At 44.3% G+C, this 18,966-nt stretch overlaps 1 protein-coding gene across 1 annotated transcript in view; it reads left to right on the plus strand.

The window, feature by feature from the left end:
* Positions 1-12,829, plus strand: part of LOC140738948 (2'-5'-oligoadenylate synthase 3-like) — a 90,554-nt gene extending 77,725 nt beyond the window's left edge. The window contains 3 exon segments of the mRNA XM_073066959.1: positions 343-587; positions 10,617-10,749; positions 12,433-12,829. Of these exon segments, the coding sequence (XP_072923060.1) occupies positions 343-587; positions 10,617-10,749; positions 12,433-12,675 (621 nt within the window). The 3' untranslated portion in view covers positions 12,676-12,829.
* Positions 12,830-18,966: the final 6,137 nt, after the last annotated feature.

Below are 18,966 nucleotides of genomic sequence, written 5' to 3' on the forward strand. Positions count from 1 at the left end.
AAAATGGATCAGCCATGGTGAAATGGTGGAGGAGAGGTGATGGGCAAAGTGGCCTGATTCTGCTCCTATACCCTATACCTAATTCTGGTCCTACAACAACATACGAGATCTTAATAGTTCATTGCAAAAAAAAAAAAAAATTCTCTTCTCTTGCCAATATTTGTTACTTTAGTTTAAAGCTGAGTTGTCTGGCAATAGAAACAATAATTTTTTTTAAATCTTTTTTTTGCATAATCATTCAAAATCCTGCACTGGCCATGTTAGCTGGATTAATTTTAACTTCTTCAAACATATAAGTTCAAGGATTGCAGACCCAAAAGCTGATCTATTTTTGTCCAACAGTATGTCCGTCGCCCATATAAACAAAGTGGAGAGTATCTCCCACCAAAGTATGCTCTGGAGCTGCTGGTCATCTATGCATGGGAAAGTGCCAGGAAGGGCGATAATTTCAACACTGCAGAAGGATTTTGCACAGTTCTGAAACTGATTGTCCAATACGAGTACTTGTGGGTGTTTTGGAGAGAAAACTATGACTTTGACTCTAAAATTCTTAGCAATTTCCTGCAAAATAAACTTCAAGAAGAAAGGTAAGCTGTATTTGAACTATGACCGGTTTATCCTTTGTGGAATTGTAGAATGTCTCTACACCATGAGAGATTATTTGGACTGCCATGCTTTTGAAAGTTGTTCTCAGTCTTTCCCTGGACCCCTGCAAAATGGCATTGGTATCGTATTACTTTCATCATAAGCACCGATAAAAAACTTCTGTTTCTGTGCCATCAAGACAGATCATGCCATACATCAAGGTGGCAAAATGAAAAAGAGAACGCAGTGTTGTAGTTACGAAGTGCAGTGTGCAGGTAGACAGATAAAGTGCATGGACTACATTGTTATTGAATCTGAACATAACAACCTGCTTTTGGTAAAAGAAAAAGAAAATAGTTCTACAACTAGCCTTTGCTTCTTTTGGCAAACTGTGTGTTGCAGGAAAATGAGTGGGTAATGACGAAACAAGGAAGGTGAAATCTAGCGGCTTCCATGGTGGTAGATTCAGTCTGAGTGATTTTAGAAAGTTCCTTGTACACACCGTGACATTAGTAAATTTGAGAGGGGTGCATGGGGTTTTAAGGTACCAGTGATGATTTTGGAACCATTAGGTCCTCACCTAGATCCTCCTCTCACTTGCTAACTCTTGATCTATCCCTTTTCAAAAGTTCAAAGGTTCAAAGGTCAAATTTAATATCAGGGAAATGTATACAATATACATCCTGAATTTTTCTTTGCAAAACATCCACAAAAACAGAAGTGCCCTGAAGAATGAAGAACAGTTAAACAGGAGAAGCTCAAAGTCCCGCCAGCTCACCCCCTCCTGCGCGTCAGCGGCAGCGAGCAGTGATCCCCCCTCCCCCCACCAGCAAAAACAAACGCACATTGATACAATCACCGAGCCCAAGCGTGTGCTAAGCTAGAGCAAAGACACAGACCTTGCAGTTACCCCAGAAGTTCTGCATTTCATCCAAATTCGACAACCCACAGGTTCTCTCTCTCCCTGCAAGGTGTCCCCCATTTTCACAGTGAGTGGGAGACATAACAACAACCAGCTGGTTTACGATGACCTTCGTCTGGTCAGGGAGAGTGAGGAGGTGATAGAGAGGAGTTACAGACAGGTGGACACTCCGGGGCCACGGGGAACAGAGAAATGGGTCACAGTCAGGAGGGGGAAGGGGAAGAGTCAGGTACTAGAGAGTACCCCTGTGGCTGTACCCCTTGACAATAAGTACTCCTGTTTGAGTACTGTTGGGGGGGACAGCCTACCTGGGGGAAGCGACAGTGGCCGTACCTCTGGCACAGAGTCTGGCCCTGTGGCTCAGAAGTGTAGGGAAAGGAAGAGGAAGGCAGTAGTGATAGGGGACTCTATAGTTAGAGGGTCAGACAGGCGATTCTGTGGATGCAGGAAAGAAACTCTGATGGTAGTTTGCCTCCCAGGTGCCAGGGTCTGGGATGTTTCTGATTGCGCCCAAGATATCCTGCGGTGGGAGCGAGAACAGCCAGAGGTCGTGGTACATATTGGTACCAATGACATAGGTAGGGAAAGGGAAGAGGTCCTGAAAGAAGACTACAGGGAGTTAGGAAGGAAGTTGAAAAGCAGGACCTCAAAGGTAGTAATCTCGGGATTACTGCCTGTGCCACGGGGCAGTGAGAATAGGAATAGAATGAGGTGGAGGATAAATGATTGGCTGAGGATTGGAGCAGGGGGCAGGGATTCAGATTTCTGGATCATTGGGGCCTCTTTTGGGGCAGGTGTGACCTGTACAAAAAGGACGGGTTGCACTTGAATCCCAGGGGGACCAATATCCTGGTGGGCAGGTTTGATAGAGCTGTTGGGGAGGGTTTAAACTAGTTGGGCAGGGGGTGGGAATCAGAATGTGAGTGCAGGGATTAAGGTAGAAGGACTAGGGCATGTTGCTAAGAGTTCTGAGTTGATGAGGAAGGACAGGCAGGGGACAAAACATACTTGTAGCCAGTTAAAGGGGTTGAAATGTGTCTATTTCAATGCTAGGAGTATTAGGAACAAGGAGGATGAACTTAGAGCATGGATTAGTACATGGAACTATGATGTTGTGGCCGTTACTGAAACTTGGTTGGAGGAAGGGCAGGATTGGATGATGCAGGTCCCGGGGTTCAGGTGTTTTAAAAGTTATAGGATGGGAGGTAGAAAAGGTGGGGGAGTGGCATTGCTGGTCAGGGATAGTATCACGGCTATAGAAAGGGAGGACGCTGCAGAGAGCGTGTCCACTGAGTCAGTCTGGGTGGAAGTCAGAAATAGGAAGGGATCAATCACTGTGCTGGGAGTAGTCTATAGGCCCCCAAATAGCCCTCAGGACATCGAGGAGCAGATAAGCAGGCAGATTTTAGAATGGTGCAGGAAATACAGGGTAGTAGTTATGGGTGATTTCAACTTCCCTCATATTGACTGGCACCTCCTGAGTGCAAGGGGGATAGATGGGGGTCAGGTGTGTTCAAGAAGGATTCCTGACATAATATGTGGACCGGCCGACGAGAGGAGAGGCTATACTGGATCTAATTCTGGGTGATGAACCTGGTCAGGTGACAGACCTCTTGGTGGGGGAGCAATTTGGTGAGAGTGACCACAACTCCCTTAGCTTCAGCATAGCTATGGAAAGGGATAAAATCAGACGAAATGGTAAAGTGCTTAACTGGGGAAGGGCTAACTTTGAAGGGATGAGGCAGGAACTAGTGAGAGAAAAATAGGAAAAAGATGTTCAAAGGGGAAAGCACAGAAGTAATGTGGGAGAAGTTTAGGGACCACTTGAGCTGGGTTCAGGATAGGTTTGTCCCACTGAGGCAAGGAAAAAATAGTAGAAAAAGGGAACCGTGGCTGTTGAAACACGTGAGGCAACTTGTCAAGAGGAAGAAGGAAACATATGTTAGATGTAAGAAGCAGGAAGTAGGAGGGGCTTATGAGAAATATAGGGTAGCCAGGAAGGAGCTAAAGAAAGGACTTAGGAGAGCTCGAAGGAGGCATGAGAAGGCCTTGGCATGTAGGATTAAGGAGAACCATAAGCGTTCTATGTGTATGTGAAGAATAGGAGGATGACGAGAACGAAGCTAAAGGATAAAGAGGGCAACATGTGCCTGGAAGCAGAGGAGGTTGGGGAGGTCCTAATTGAGTACTTTGCTTCAGTATTCACAAGTGAAGAGGATCTTGATCAGGATGAGGTCGAAGTAGAGCGGGCCTGTGTGCTGGACAGTGTGGAGATTAAGAAAGAAGAAGTGCTGGATCTTCTTAAAAACATTAAGATTGATAAATCCCCAGGGCTGGATATGATACACCCAGGTTGTTGTGGGAATTGAGAGAAGAGATTGCATGAACATTAGCTATTATCTTTGAATCCTCTTTGGCTATAGGGGAAGTGCCGGAGGACTGGAGAATGGCACATGTAGTTCCCTTGTTTAAAAATGGTAATAGGGAGAAACCTGGGAACTATAGACCAGTGAGTCTTACGTCAGTGGTATGCAAACTACTGGAAAGGATTCTTAAGGATAGGATCTACGAGCATTTGGAGAAGTACAGTCTACTCATAGATAGTCAACATGGCTTTGTGAAGGGAAGATCGTGCCTCACAAGGCTGATTGAGTTTTTTGAAGAGGTAACAAAAGAAATTGATGAGGGTAGGGCAGTGGATGTGGTCTACATGGGCTTTAGCAAAGCATTTGACAAGGTCCCTCATGAGAGACTCATCCAGAAAGTCATGAGGCATGGGATAAGTGGAACCTTGGCTGTTTGGATAAAAAATTAGCTTAAAGGAAGAAAGCAGAGGGTAGTTGTGGAAGGAAAGTATTCTGCCTGGAGGTCGGTAACTAGTGGAGTGCCGCAGGGATCTGTCCTGGGACCCCTGCTATTTGTGATTTTTATAAGTGACCTGGATGTAGAGGCGGAAGGATGGGTGAGTAAGTTTGCGGATGACACTAAGTTTGGAGGAGTTGTGGATAGGGCTGTAGGTTGTCGAAGGTTACTAGAGGATATAGACAGGCTGCAGAGTTGGGCAGAAAAATGGCGATGGTGTTCAATCCGGACAAGTGTGAGGTGATGCATTTTGGAAGGACAAACCAGAAGACTGAGTACAGGATTAATGGTCAGTTACTTAAGAGTGTGGATGAACAAAGGGACCTTGGGGTTCAAATCTATACTTCCCTCAAGGTCGCTGCACAGGTTGATAGGATAGTTAAGAAGGCCTATGGGATGCTAGGCTTCATTAACAGGGGGATTGAGTTCAAGAGTAGAGAGGTCATGTTGCAACTCTACAAATCTCTGGTGAGACCACACTTAGAGTATTGTGTTCAATTCTGGTCACCTCTTTATAGGAAGGATGTGGAAGCTATGGAGAGGGTGCAGAGGAGATTTATCAGGATGTTGCCTGGTTTGGAGAACAAAGTCATATGAAGCAAGGTTAGCAGAACTGGAACCTTTCTCTTTGGAGCATAGAAGAATGAGAGGGGACGATAGAGGTCTACAAGATTATGAGAGGCATAGATAGGTTGGATAGTCAGTACCTGTTTCCCAGGGCACCAATAGCAAACACCAGAGGGCATATGTACAAAATTAAGGGAGGGAAGTTTAGGGGAGACATCAGGGGTAAGTTTTTTACATAGAGGGTTGTGAGTGCCTGGAATGACTTGCCAGGGATGGTGGTGGAGGCTAAAACATTAGGGGTATTTAAGAGCCTCTTGGTCAGGCGCATGGATGAAAGAAAAATGGAGGGTTATGGGGTAGTGTGGGATTAGTACTTTTTTTTAAGGATTATATGGGTCGGCACAACATGGAGGGCTGAAGAGCCTGTACTGTGCTGTAAGGTTCTATGGTTCTATGATCTTAAAAGTCCATTTTGACGCTTTTTCCAAGCTCTGTATCCAAAGATCGCAAAGACCTCGGGTCTTTGGGCCCTAGCAAAAGATTTTCCAGCCTCCCCGACAACACACGAATCTCTGGCTGTAACACCGACCCTCGACCCACCCGTCTCCAGAGCCCCGAGATCTTAGGCTTCCGAACACGATCAAGATTCTCAGGCCAAACCCTTGGCATGTTTAATAACAGTCAGTCGTGGAACCCTGAGAATGAGTCCCATTCCTGCAAAGAATAGATGCCTGCGTGTTACTCCAGGTCAGGGTCTTCAAAAAAACCCTGAAAGGGAAAAATAAAGATATTAAGGATGGAAATAGGGCTGTTTCCGAAGATGCCAGCAAAGGAGTCGCTGTTAGGCACCATCATTCCTCCTACGCTGCACCAACATTTTCTTCCCCTTTTCATACTGGCTCTCTCACCTCTGCTCTTTCAGCCCAGAAGAGTCAGCATGAATTAATCAGTCTGATGGCCTGGTGGAAAAAGCTGTCCCGGAGCCTTTTGGTCCTGCATTTTATGCTTCAGTACCACTTCCCAGATGGTAGCAGCTGGAACAGTTTGCGGTTGGAGTGACTCGGGCCCACAATGATCCTTCGGGCCCTTTTCACACACCTGTGTAAATGTCCTGAATAGTGGGAAGTTCACATCTCCAGATGCTCTGTGCTGTCCACATCACTCTCTGCAGAGTCCTGCGATTGAGGGAAGTACAGTTCCCATACCAGGCAGTGATGCAGACAGTCAGGATGCTCTCAACTGTGCCCCTGTAGAAAGCCCTTAGGATTTTGGTACTCAAGCCGAACTTCTTCAACCATCTGAGGTGAAAGATGTGCTGTTGATGCTTTTTTCATCACACAGCCAGTATGTACAAGCCACGTGAGATCCTCGGTTATGTTTATGCTGAGGAACTTAAAGCTGTTCACCCTCTCATCCCCAGATCCATTGATTCATTAAGGGTTTACTGTCTCCATTCCTCCTGTAGTCCACCATCTCCTTTATTTTTGCAACATTGAGGGAGAAGTTATTTTCTTGACACCACTGTGTCAGGGTGATGACTTCTTCTCTGTAGGCCTCCTCGTTATTAATTGAGATTAGGCAAATTTAATTAGCAGATTGAAGCTGTGAGTGGTGACACAGTCATGGGTTACAGAGAGTAAAGGAGGGGGTTTAGGGCACAGCCCTGAGGGGCACCTGTGTTGAGGGGCAGAGGTGAGGGAACCCACTCTTACCACCTGCGGCAATCTGACAGGAAGTCCAGCCTGCTGCTGCACAAGGCAGGGTGAAGGCCGAGGTCTCTGAACTTCTTGTCAAGCTTGGAGAGAATTATGGTGTTAACTGCTGAACTGTAGTTTAAGAACAGCATTCTCAGATGTGTAAGAATGGTGTGTAGAGCTGTGGCTATTTTGTCATTTATCAATTGCTTGTGTCAGTAGGTGAATTGTAGGGAGTCCAGTGTGGGTGGTAGCATGCTGCAGGTGTAGTGCTTGACCAGCCTCTCAAAACATTTGCTTATAATTGAGGTGAGTGAGACAGGATGCCAGTCGTTCAGACAGGTCTTTTTAGGTACAGGAACAATGGTGAATGTTTTGAAGTAGGAGGACACTCCACTCTGGGAGAGGGAGAGATTAAAAATGTCTGTAAACACACCTGTCAGTTGTGCCTGGCACCTCCTGAGTACTCGCCCTGGGATGCTGTCTGGTCCTGCTGCCTTGCGACTAGCCACTCATTGGGAACACCTGCTGCAAGCTGCAGGTCGTTTCAGCAGCTCTCCTCGGGGGCTCAGTGTTGGCGACGTTGAAATGAGCTCATCTGGGAGAGCGGCAGCAATGTTGGCAGCACCCCTGCGCTTAGCTTTGAAGTCTGTGATGGTGTGCAGACCCTGCCATAAGTTGTGTGTGTTGTTGTTGGAGAGCTGTGTCTGGATCTTGTCCCTGTATTGTCGTTTCACTGCCTTGATGAAGGTAAGGACATGTTCAGCGCAGATTTGTGGGCTGAAGGGCCTGTATTGTGCTGTAGGTTTTCTGTTTCTATGATGACTTTGTGTAGATCGTAGCTGCCTTTCTTGAGCTCCTGCTGATTACAGACAATGTAAGCTCTATTCTGTGTGGTAAATGCTGCTCGCACGGAACTGTTGATCTAGGGATTTTGGTTTGGATAGACCCTGACCGATTTTTGGAGGACAACATCTTTGGTGCACTTCCGGATGAAGCTTGTGACCCCATCCGTGAACTTGGAGATATCCTCATCATGGAAGACATTCCAGTTGACATCATCAAAGCAGTCCTGCAGCATGGAGGCCAATTGGTCGGACCAATAGTGGACGGTTTTAACTATGGCCGCCTCGTTTCAGAATCTGCCTGTATCTCAGTAGCAGCAAGATGGAGGAGTGGTCAGACTTTCCAACTGGCGGACGGAGGAGTGCTTTGTAAGCGTTGTGGAAGGGAGAGTAGCAGTGGTTGCGTATGCTAGATCCCTGTGTGCTCACCTGGATGTGTTGACAAAACTTAGGAGAGACTTTAGTCAGCGACGCTCTGTTAAAGTCTCCGGTGATGAAGAAGACAGCCTCTGGTTGTGCTGTCTCTAGGGTGCTGATGGTCTTGTACACTTCCTTGAGAGCCAGGTTAGTATCAGCCTGCAGCGGAATGTACACTGCGGTGATAACAACCATAAACTCCCTAGGCAGCCAGTAGGGTCTGCACGGCAGTACAAGGTATTCCAGGTCTGGGGAACAGAAGGATTTGAGTGCATGCATATTCCAGGGGTCACACCAAGCATTATTGACCATGAGGCATACCCCACCTCCTTTACTCTTCCCAGAGAGGTCTCTTGACCTATCTGCCCGGAACAGGGAGAACCCAAAGGGCTCGATAGCATGATCCGGTATTTCCTCCGTCAGCCAGGTCTCCACGAAGGACAAAATGTTACGTTCCTTTGTTTTCCCGCTGGTGGGAAATTCTGGCTCTCAGTTCGCACTGTCATGCCAATAATCAGCTGCGAGAGCCTATCTGTCATTATACTATTCCTTTCTGCATGAGTGCACAGGATCAGAATTAGGCTATTTTGGCCCATCAAGTTTCATTTCCCTCTCAACCCCATTCTCCTGCCTTCTCCCCATAGCTTTCCATTCCCTGACTTATCAAGAATCTACCAGTCTCAGTATTAAATACACCCAATGACTCGGCCTCCACGGTTGCCTGTGGTAACGAATTCCACAGATTTGCCATCCTCTGGCTAAAGAAATTCCTCCTCATCTCCATTCTAAGTAGATGTCCCTTTACAGAAGTTGTGCCTCCTCGGTTCTAAACTCTCCCACCATAGGAAACATCTTCTCCACATCCACTCCATCCAGGCCTTTCAATATTTGATGAGTTTCAATGCAATCTCTCCTCCCCACCCACCCCCCCCCCCACCCTCAATCTCCCAAATTCCAGTGAGTAAAGGCCCAGAGCCATAAATGGCTTCTCATACGATAAGCCTCTCATTCCTGGAAACATTTTTGTGAGCCTCCTTTGCCCCTTCTGCAATGTCACCATATCCTTTCTTAGATAAGGGGCCAAAAAGGGCTCACAATACTCCAAGTGAGGCCTTACCAGCGCTTTACAAAGTCTCAACATTACATCCTTGTTTTTATATTTTCTCAACATGAATGCTATCACCACATTTACTTTCCTCATAACCAACCCAACCTGCATGTTAATCTTTTAAGGAATCCTGCACAAGGGCTCCTTTGCACCTCTGATTTTTGAATTTTCTCCCCATTTAGAAAATAGGAATAGAAATTTGTTCCTTGTACCAGTTTGCCCATTCACTTAACCTGTATTCCTTAATAATTATTCCTTAATAAATTCCTTAATCCTCCACGGAGCTTGTTTTTACATTAATGTTTGAATTATCAGTGAATCTGGTAGCAACACACTCGTTCTCCTCATCTGACTCAGTGATATATGTTGTAGGTGGTCGATACTGCAGCGCAAATTCACTTGGCGTGTGCCCAGAGATGTGGCCCAGGTTTTCTGTGTTTTGGATGTGGACCTGAACCATACACTTTTTTTGGTTTCGCAGGTTTTTTGTATTCTGTGTTTTTCACCCGATCTTTCCCGGGTTTTTTTGTGTGGTGTGTGGGGGGGGGAGGGTGGATTTGGAGGCCGATGTGCCTTTTCCATTTTGTCCATTTTCTTGTGCGGGAGGAGGGAATTGGGTGTTGATGTGCTGGTTCCATTTTTGTTTGGCTTTTGTGCAGAGTGGGGGGGATTTGGGGTTGATGTACCTGTTCTGTTTTTCTTTGGTTTTTGTGCAAGAAGGGGAGGAGGATTGGAGGTTGATGTGTCCATTCTGTTTTTGTTTGGTTTTTGTGAGGGGAGGGGAGGGGAGGAGGATTGGAGGTTGATGTGTCTGCTCTGTTTTTGTTTGGTTTTTGTGAGGGGAGGGGAGGGGAGGAAGATTGGAGGTTGATGTGTCTGCTCTGTTTTTGTTTGGTTTTTGGGCAGGGTGGGGGGGGACTGTGCACCCTTCTTTTCTTTCTTGGTTTCATGGCTACCTGGGGAAGAAGGGTTTCAGAGTTGTATACTTTGATAGTAATTGAACCTTTGAACCTTTGAACATATCTTGTGAGGAAATTAAATTTCTGTTTGCCTTTCTCGTAGAGTTATAAAGTACAGGAAAGAAACAGGCCACTTGGCCCATCGAGACAGTTAGATTACTGTTTTAGTGAGGAAAACCTGGCAGACCTTGCCACGCTCCTCCACCAGGGCACGAGGGGACTCCTCCCAGCAGGAGTCTTCCTGTTGTTGCCCTTATTGTCCTCTCTGCAGCCCCTCTCTCATTCATTCCCATGGGCAGTGTGTCGACTGGTAGCTGTATTGATACACTGAAGACTGGATCAGCTCTTGTTTCTGTCTGCATGCAAGAGTATTGCTGTTTCCTACTGCAGTTTCTTAAAAACTCTGGTTTCCTTTTTCTTTACAAGGGACTTAGTGTGACATTAGCACCAAAATGGTTTAACACACCTGAGCTGGATGTCATCCAGTTGCTAAGCAATTGTCTCTTGTCTGAATCATTAGCAGGTTACCAAGCAGCTTTAAAAGCTTACTTCAGGGATAAGTCCCAAAGCTTCTTTGTTCTTTTGTGGTCAATAGAACAACCAAACTTAAAAAAAAGAGTTTTTGACTTCTGAATCTTACATTCTTTGATCACTCAGGCCAATGATTCTCGATCCCGCTGACCCAACAGGCAACGTTGCGGGAAACGCTAGATGGGATCTCGTTGCACGAGGTGCTCAAGAAGGTTTAAGGCAAAACTGTGTGCAAGGCATCAGCTCCTGGGATGTTCAGGTAACATATCACAGGAAATAATTCAAGTCAAGTCAAGATTATTGTTATTTAACTATTTTATGTATTCCGTCAAATGAGACGTTTCTCCGAACCAGGTGTTCTCCGAACCTGTAGTACACATAACACATAATAACTTATGAAAGTAAGGATGAAATCATAAATAAGCTTAAATAAACAAACTAAAGTGCATAAACTAAATATTGTAAGGTACAGAACAAATTTACTGGTGACACTTTCACCGTGATGCGGCAGGGAGTTCAGAAGCCTAATTGCCCGAGGAAAAGAAACAGTTTCCTATCCTGACTGTTCTTGTTTTTGTGCGTCGGAATCTCCTTAGGAAGTGGGGATGTTGCTGTGCCTTGTAATACTAAAATTCAAGAACTTTTTAAGAAGCAGTAAGAATATGCACAGCATACAATTATGCTGAGTGAGTCTTCAATGAGATTTCATTGAACCGTCCCTACACTGGAGAGGATCGGATCACCTGAACTCCAATTCTGGGCTGTTCTCTGTCATTTTCATTTTAATTTCTGATTGCTGCAGGCTGAAGCCATTAATTCTGGTGTCTAGTACCAGCTCGGTTCCATTTCCTGGCCGCAGTCCAAGCCTAACTCTGAGGCTGATCCAGACCATGTCACACTCTTTGACACTGAGATAAGCTTCCAACTCCATTGCTGGCCAGCATCGAGATCAGCTTTGTCTGTCCCCAAACTACCTGCCTCCTGCCCTGCCCATCTGCCACTGAAACCCTTTTCTATGACTTTGTTTCTTCCAGGTTCAATTTTACCAGTATCCCTATTCCTCACTCCAGTTTTGTCTGAAAACTGGTGCCCCGTCCATCTTGCATGGAAACACATCACTAGTGAGCTCCCACTTGGCCCAGTCCACCAAAATCTGCCTGCTCCAACAATTCTGGCATTTTATATATCTCTATTTTCAATTGCTGTGGCATTGACATACAAGACTTTTGGTTCCTCAAATCACTGCCAAACCCACTCATCTTCTCTCTATTGCCCTTTTGCCACTGACATTTAGGGCATCAGTGAAGGTGCCCCATCTCAGATGGTGTTCAGGGCTTCCTTCATCGTGTCAGTAGCTTGGTTGTGCACGCTCCGTGTGGAGACTCAGGAATACTGTCGCACTCGCATACCGAAGGGTTCTTCATTGCTGTTCTCATAACAATTTATCATTGACCAGGTCAGGGTTGTTAGCCCCGTACCCAGAGCACCAGTGGATCACACTTATTCTGGCCTCTACCCTTTGACCTGTTTGGCCTGGGTGACCCTCCCAAGAGCCAAAGCATAAAGCCCTGACTCCAGCCAGCATAGCTCTCCGGGTCATTGGGGCACGCAAGCCTCCGAACCACAACAAAGCTGTGATCTCCTTGATGGGCCAAAATCTTTATTCCAACATAGTTTAACCTCCAAGTCATATAGGGTGTTAGTGACGCTGTTGGATAAGCCTGGGTGACATCCTAATGCAGCTTGTGCCTGTGTCAGGGGGAGGTGCAGCCACATGAATGAGGTGGACGTCTCTTCTGCGATAACTTGATTGGGAGTTGTCGGCCTTTAGCGAAAAGGGAAATAGACTTACTCAGACTGCTTCTATCAATGCAACATGATTATGAGAAGCTTAGTGAAGCACTTTGTAAAGAGTGACAGTCCTTGTTTGTTTTTTTTTCAGCCTGTGAAGAGTATTTCAATTTCTGTGATGTCTGTGATCAGTTCATTGCCTGCCAACCCCTTCCACTCTGTTGGACACATTAAGCAAACGGTTGAGGGCCTGACTGGAGTATCAATGTCCAATTATGACCTGGAATGGCATGGCCAGATACTGCAGGACGCACGGACGCTGTCTGATTATGGGATTTCCTATGATGTTAACTTCTCACTGAAGGAGAAACCCTCTTGGTGCATTCTGCAGTAACGAAACATTGTCCAAGGAATCAAGATGAGCACAGAAGCTGATGTCAAAATGCTGAGCAAACACAACAGATCACTGCGGATGTTTCTGTGTGCAATGTAATCCCAAACAGCATCTGAGTGAATTAAACTTACGCCTGGATTACCCAATACACTGATCTTTGGTGTCAAATGGATTATTCATATTTCTATAATAGGTCAATAATAGTTGAAAAGTTCCATTTAATATCAGAGAATGTAGACAACACACAATCTGAAATCCTCACTCACTGCAGACATCCTCGAAACAAAGGGAAGCCCCAAAGAATGAACGTAAGAACCACAAAGTCCTCAGCCCCCTCCCACCACAACAGTAACAAAACCATCAACCTTCCCCCTCTCCTTCCCTCCTACTTATTCTAGCATAAAGCATCAACATTCCCACCACCCACCATGTAAGCAACAGCAAAGCTCCCCAAAGACAGTCCATCAAAATCACTCCAGCATTTCAACATCCCACAGTCTCTATCTCTCTCTCTCTCTCACTAACAAGGGAGAGACAGATATCGCTCCTTCCACAGTGACAGGGGAGACAAACAGCTGCCGTTTTGATGTTACAGTTAATTTGAAGCATTGCTTTTTATTTCAAGTTCCCCAGCTTGAGGACCGGTGGCAAACTTTCCCGCAGCATTGTGTGAGAGAAAGAAGGAGGGAAAGAGAGAAATGGGGAGAGAGAGAGAGAGGGAGGGAGAAAGAGAGAGAGAAAGAGAAAGAGAGTGATCAATCCCCAATGTAGCACCCTTTGACAGCCACTCTCGCTGTCTTCGAAGTTTTGCCTCCTGCTACACTTAGTTCGCGACACCGACGAGAATTTGTGCACACAAGAATCTGTAGAGGAGACAATAAAATTTGCACTCTCTCCCTGAGGCAGAGGGGATTCTGGGAGACTTGGCAAAGATGTGGAATTCTGATAGGGTGAAGCTGTATTGGAGGAGGCTGGTGATGAGAAAAATGGACCTTTTGGACACTGCTGCCTTGCACGTGTATTGGAGGGGAATATTTCAAATTCAAAGTACATTTATTATCAAAGTATGTATGAAGTATACAACCCTGAGATTCGTCTTCCCACACTGTCAGCCATGAAACAAAGAAAACCATGGGACCCGTTCACAGAAAAATGCCAAAACTCTCCCCACGCACAAAGAAAACAAATAATACAAATGATAACAAAAAAAGCGAAAAACACACATAGAATATAGGTCACAAAACTGAAGCAGTCCAGATGTAGTCAATTTGGTTCAATGTTTGTTATCTGCATGCTGCCCTGATTCAAAATCACCAAAATGCCAACAAAAAGGTGACCATGAACAAGAAACACATCATTTACAGTCTTAAGAGATTATTGAGTAAATAGGGATATCTAGTTAATGATGCCATATGGGCAACTAGTCTATAGACATAGCTTCAGTATAATGGGCCTAATGCCTTCTTTATAATCTTATTTCTAAGCTTTAATTTTGCCAAAACCAAGAACAAAAAGTTTTCATGTTCTGGATTAAACTGTGTTGTGGTAAATGTAGTGGTAGTTAATGATGTTATTCCAGTGCCTCTCAGTTAGTCACTCCCACATGGGAGGAGTTCACTTTCTGCACAAGCAGGGTTCTCCACAAAGTCCAGTTGAATACACTGCAGGCTGGCCGCCTGGTGTGTGCTCTGCACCATCCCTCAATATCAACCACAACTGAGAGACTCCTGGACAGGTGCATGGAGCTCAGAAAAATAGAGGGCTATGGGTAAATTTCTTAACAGTAAATAAACTTGACTCTGTTGCAGATGTTTTTGTTTTGAGGTTGTGTCATTCCACAACACGGGCCTCTGATGGGTGGCGAGAAGACCAACACAGAGAGATACTTTCTATTTTGAAATATTTCCTATTTTGCCACATCCTCATACATATCTGTCTGTGTGTGATCCTCACGGTGAGGTTAACCACTGTGGTTTGGTTCTGTCAAGTGTTAAACGGGATAGATCCGGGAGAATACAAAATCGGGGTCTCAATTTCTAGAGCATTTTTGGGTTTAGGACATATAGCAAATCACTTCAGCAACTAACTTCAGCCGCTAATCTTCGAATCTGAATATGGTCTTTAGATTAAATGTAAAATGCAGCTCTGAACAATGGGTTCCTGAAGGCTGTGAATCGAAGTTAAGGGGAAGACCAGACAACGCTGATTATACAAGCACCAGACAGTGGTGCTTATCGAATTTTCTCTATTTCTGCATAAATATGACCAAAAATGTGATCAGATCTTCATGCAAGTCCTAAAACTGGATAAAGAGAACCCAATTAAATAAGTAACACAAAAAACATTACACTTGTTCATTTATTTATGGAGAAAAATGATCCAATATTACATGTATTTGTTGGAAAAAGTATGTGAACCTCTGCTTTCAGTAGCTGGTGTACAGCAATAACTTCAACCCCAGTTTCCGGAAACCGTTGATCAGTCCTGCACATCGGCTTGGAGGAATTGTAGGCCATTTCTCCTTACAAAACTGCTTCAACTCTGGGATGCTGGTGGGCTTCCTTGCAAGAACTGCTTGCTTCAGGTCCTTCCACAACATTTCTTTAGGGTTCAAGCTGGATGAACTCAGCGGGTCGGGTAGCATCTGTTGAAATGAGCAGTCAAAGTTTCGGGCCGAGAGCCTTCTTTAGGGTTAATGTCAGGACTTTGACTCGACTATTCCAAAACATGAATTTTCTTCTTTTTAAACCATTCTGTTGTTGATTTACTCTTGTCTTCTAGATCACTTTCTGGAAGAAAATTATTGCAACTTCCATTAAACTTCAGGTGATGGACTGCTACCCTGATGTTCTCCTGTTAAATGTTATGATAGAATTTTGAATTCATTGTTCCCTCAACGTTTGCAAGCTGTCCAGGCCCTGAGGCAGCATATGTTGCCTGCTGTATCTCAGTTAGTCAAATAAAGAGATTTCCTCATATCTATCAGCACTTCCCTCTGGTGACTTTGTCACATGATGCACTCTGAATGGCATAATCATGTTGCATCATAATGTCTGAATTCACAGCCTGGAATTCCCCTCACATTTCTTTTGATTAGTAGCCAGTTTTTTTCTTTTAGCTCAGTGATAAAACATGAAATTTGTGAAAGAAATAGGTATTAACTATTTTTGTGTCCTACTTAGCATTTTCTTTCAAAAATTTATTTTTCATCAACTTTCATGTTTAATGTGAATTCGTGATTAATATTAAATGTTAATTAATGTTAACATTAATTAACAGTGGGGCATTTGTGTTGTAGGGTGCCCTCTGCTGTTTGCATTAAATATCTGTAACAATTTGGAGCCAATAATGGCCTTTATTTTACAGGAGTGTCATATTAATCTGAGATAACATGCTAAACCTGCACATTAGAAACCTGCATTTAGATCATATCTTTACAAGCTAAAATATTGCGGGGGCATTATCTGTTCAGCATAATTCTTTACACTATATCTCTGAATCACTGAAATACACTCAGTGGCCACTTTATTAGGTTTAGGAATGGAACCCCGTGTGGTATTCTGATGCTGTAGCCCAGCCACTTCAAGATTCAACATGGTGTGTGCTCAGGGATGCTCTTCAGCACACCACAGTTGTAAATTATGGTCTTTTGAGTTACTGTTGCCTTTCTGTCACCTTGAGCCAGTCTCCTCTGACCTCTCTCATTAACAAGGTGTTCTTTGGGTTAGGGTAAGGGCTCATTGAAAGCTTTGTCACGGGTAAATAGGGTTATAAATAAAGCTTTTAGCATATTGCCCTACATAAATCAAAGCTCTAAATACAGTATGTTGAAGTTGTATAAATTGGTGAGGCCTAATCTGGACTATTGTGTGCAGTTCTGGTCACCTACCTACAGGAAAAGATGCGAATGAGGTTGAAAGAGTACGTACAGAGAAAATTTACAAGGATATTGCTGGGAAAGGAGGACCTGAGTTATAAGGAAAGATTGAATAGGTTAGGACTTTATTCCTTGGAATGTAGAATATTGAGTGGAAATTTGATAGAGGTATACAAAATTATGAGGGTTATAGATAGGGTAAATGCAAGTAGGCTTTTTCACTGAGGTTGGGTGGGACTACATATAGGGGGTCACATGTTAAGGGTGAAAGGTGAAAAGCTTAAGAGGAACATGAGGGAAATTTCTTCACTCAGAAGGTCGTGAGGGTTTGAAAGTTGCTGCCAGTGCATGCTAGCATGATTTCAATGTTTAAGACAAGTTTGCAAAGGTACATGGATGGTAGGCATTTGGAAGGATATGGTCCAGGTGCAGGCCAATGGGAATAGTCAGTTTAAATGGGTCAGCACAGACTAGATGGGCTGACAGGCCTGTTTTTGTCTGTACTTTTCTTTGGCTAGGATTCTATGACTCTTTATGCCATGACACTCAGGGACTTGGGCTATATATATATATTTTGTCTTTTCTGCCATCATAATTATATGTTCCTAGTGCTGTGGTTTGCACCATGACCCTGGAAGAATGCAATTTTCTTTGGCTGTATTCATGGGTTGAATGACAATTAAACTTCAACAGCACTCAACATTCCTTTTGAGAATAAATATATAAAGCAACACACCTTGTCACAGGCAGCGGGAAGATGCTGTGAGGGTTACCTATATTGGATGAGAGCAAGCGCTAGATTTTTTTAAATATTGGAATATTAAAGAAAATTATTGAGATGCAGCACAGAATAGGTCCTTCTGATCCTCCAAACTGCACCACTCAACAACACCCGATCTAACCTGAGTCTAATTTAGTGACCAATTAACCTACCAATCGGTACATCTTTGCTCTGTGGGAGGAAACCTACGTGGTCACGGGGAGAACGTGCAAGCTCCTTACAGGCAGCGGTGGGAATTGAACCAGGGTCACTGGTACTGTTGGGCATTGTGCTAACCACTATGCTACTGAGCCACCCCTGATAGCACATCAGATGTTAACTGCCCAAATAGTAGTGGTGCAAATTTGGTACACATTCTGTGATTGGTCCATGTCATATCTGCTTTAAAGTTAAGTAATGGACAAAATAGGTATGCTATTTTAAAACTAAAAATTCAAGACCTATTCTGTGCTGCATCCCAATAATTTTCTTTAATATTCCAACATTTAAAAAAATCTAGCACTTGATCTCATCTGATATAGGTAATCCTCACAGCATCTTCCCACTGCCTGTGACGAGGAGTCTCCCCCTCCTACTTTCAAATCTCTTACTATCTTTCCTTTCAGTTAGTCCTGACGAAGGGTCTCGGCCCGAAATGTTGACAGCGCTTCTCTGTATAGATGCTTCCTGGCCTGCTGCGTTCTACTGGCATTTTGTGTGTGTTGCTTGAATTTCCAGCATCTGCAGGTTTCCTCATGTTTGACATATGCAATAGAGTCAAGTTTATTCACTATTAAGAATTTTACCCATAGCCCTCTATTTTTCTGAGCTCCATGTACCTGTCCAGGAGACTCTCAGTTGTGGTTGATATTGAGGGATGGTGCAGAGCACACACCAGGCGGCCAGCCTGCAGGGTATTCAACTGGACTTTATTGAGAACCCTGCTTGTACAGAAAGTGGACTCCTCCCATGTGGGAGTGACTAACATTATTAACTACCACTACTTTTACCACAACACAGTTTAATTCAATACAAGCAAGCTTCTGTTCTTTGTTTTGGCAAAATTAAAGCTTACAAATAAGATTATAAAGAGGCTTCTGGATAGGTACATGGAGCTTAGAAAAATAGAGGGCTATGGGTAACTATAGGTAATTTCTAAAGTAACTACATGTTCGGCACAGCTTTGTGGGCTGAAGGGCCTGTATTGTGCTGTAGGTTTTCTACGTTTCTATGTTTTTCTATGGAAGTAAGGAACAAAATTGGTTCTCTAGAAAATCAGAATAGTAATCTATGTGTAACACGCTGTAAGGTTTCACTGCTAAGGCTAATGTATGGCTTCTCATTAATGTTCCACTGCTAAGGTAATGGCTTCTCTGTAGCAGCAGTGTTTGGGTTATGACTAGAGATAACGGGGCATGTTAGCCAATGAGTGGGATGTTGTTTTTTCTTGTGGGTCTAGGAGCTGGGAATTTGCGGTCTTTTGCCGGGGAGAGATGAAGACGCTAATGGAGGGAGTTGGTAGATCGCTGGACGGAGTGAACTTTGAGCAAGGGTCCGAAGGTCAGCGACGAGTGGAGGAGGCCGATGGTGGACAAACGGCCTTATCAGTGAGCTCCAACATTTGCACATTAGACTGTTTCGTGAGAATGGGACC

Source organism: Hemitrygon akajei, chromosome 14 (genome assembly GCF_048418815.1).
Source record: "Hemitrygon akajei chromosome 14, sHemAka1.3, whole genome shotgun sequence".
Classification (NCBI taxonomy): domain Eukaryota; kingdom Metazoa; phylum Chordata; class Chondrichthyes; order Myliobatiformes; family Dasyatidae; genus Hemitrygon; species Hemitrygon akajei.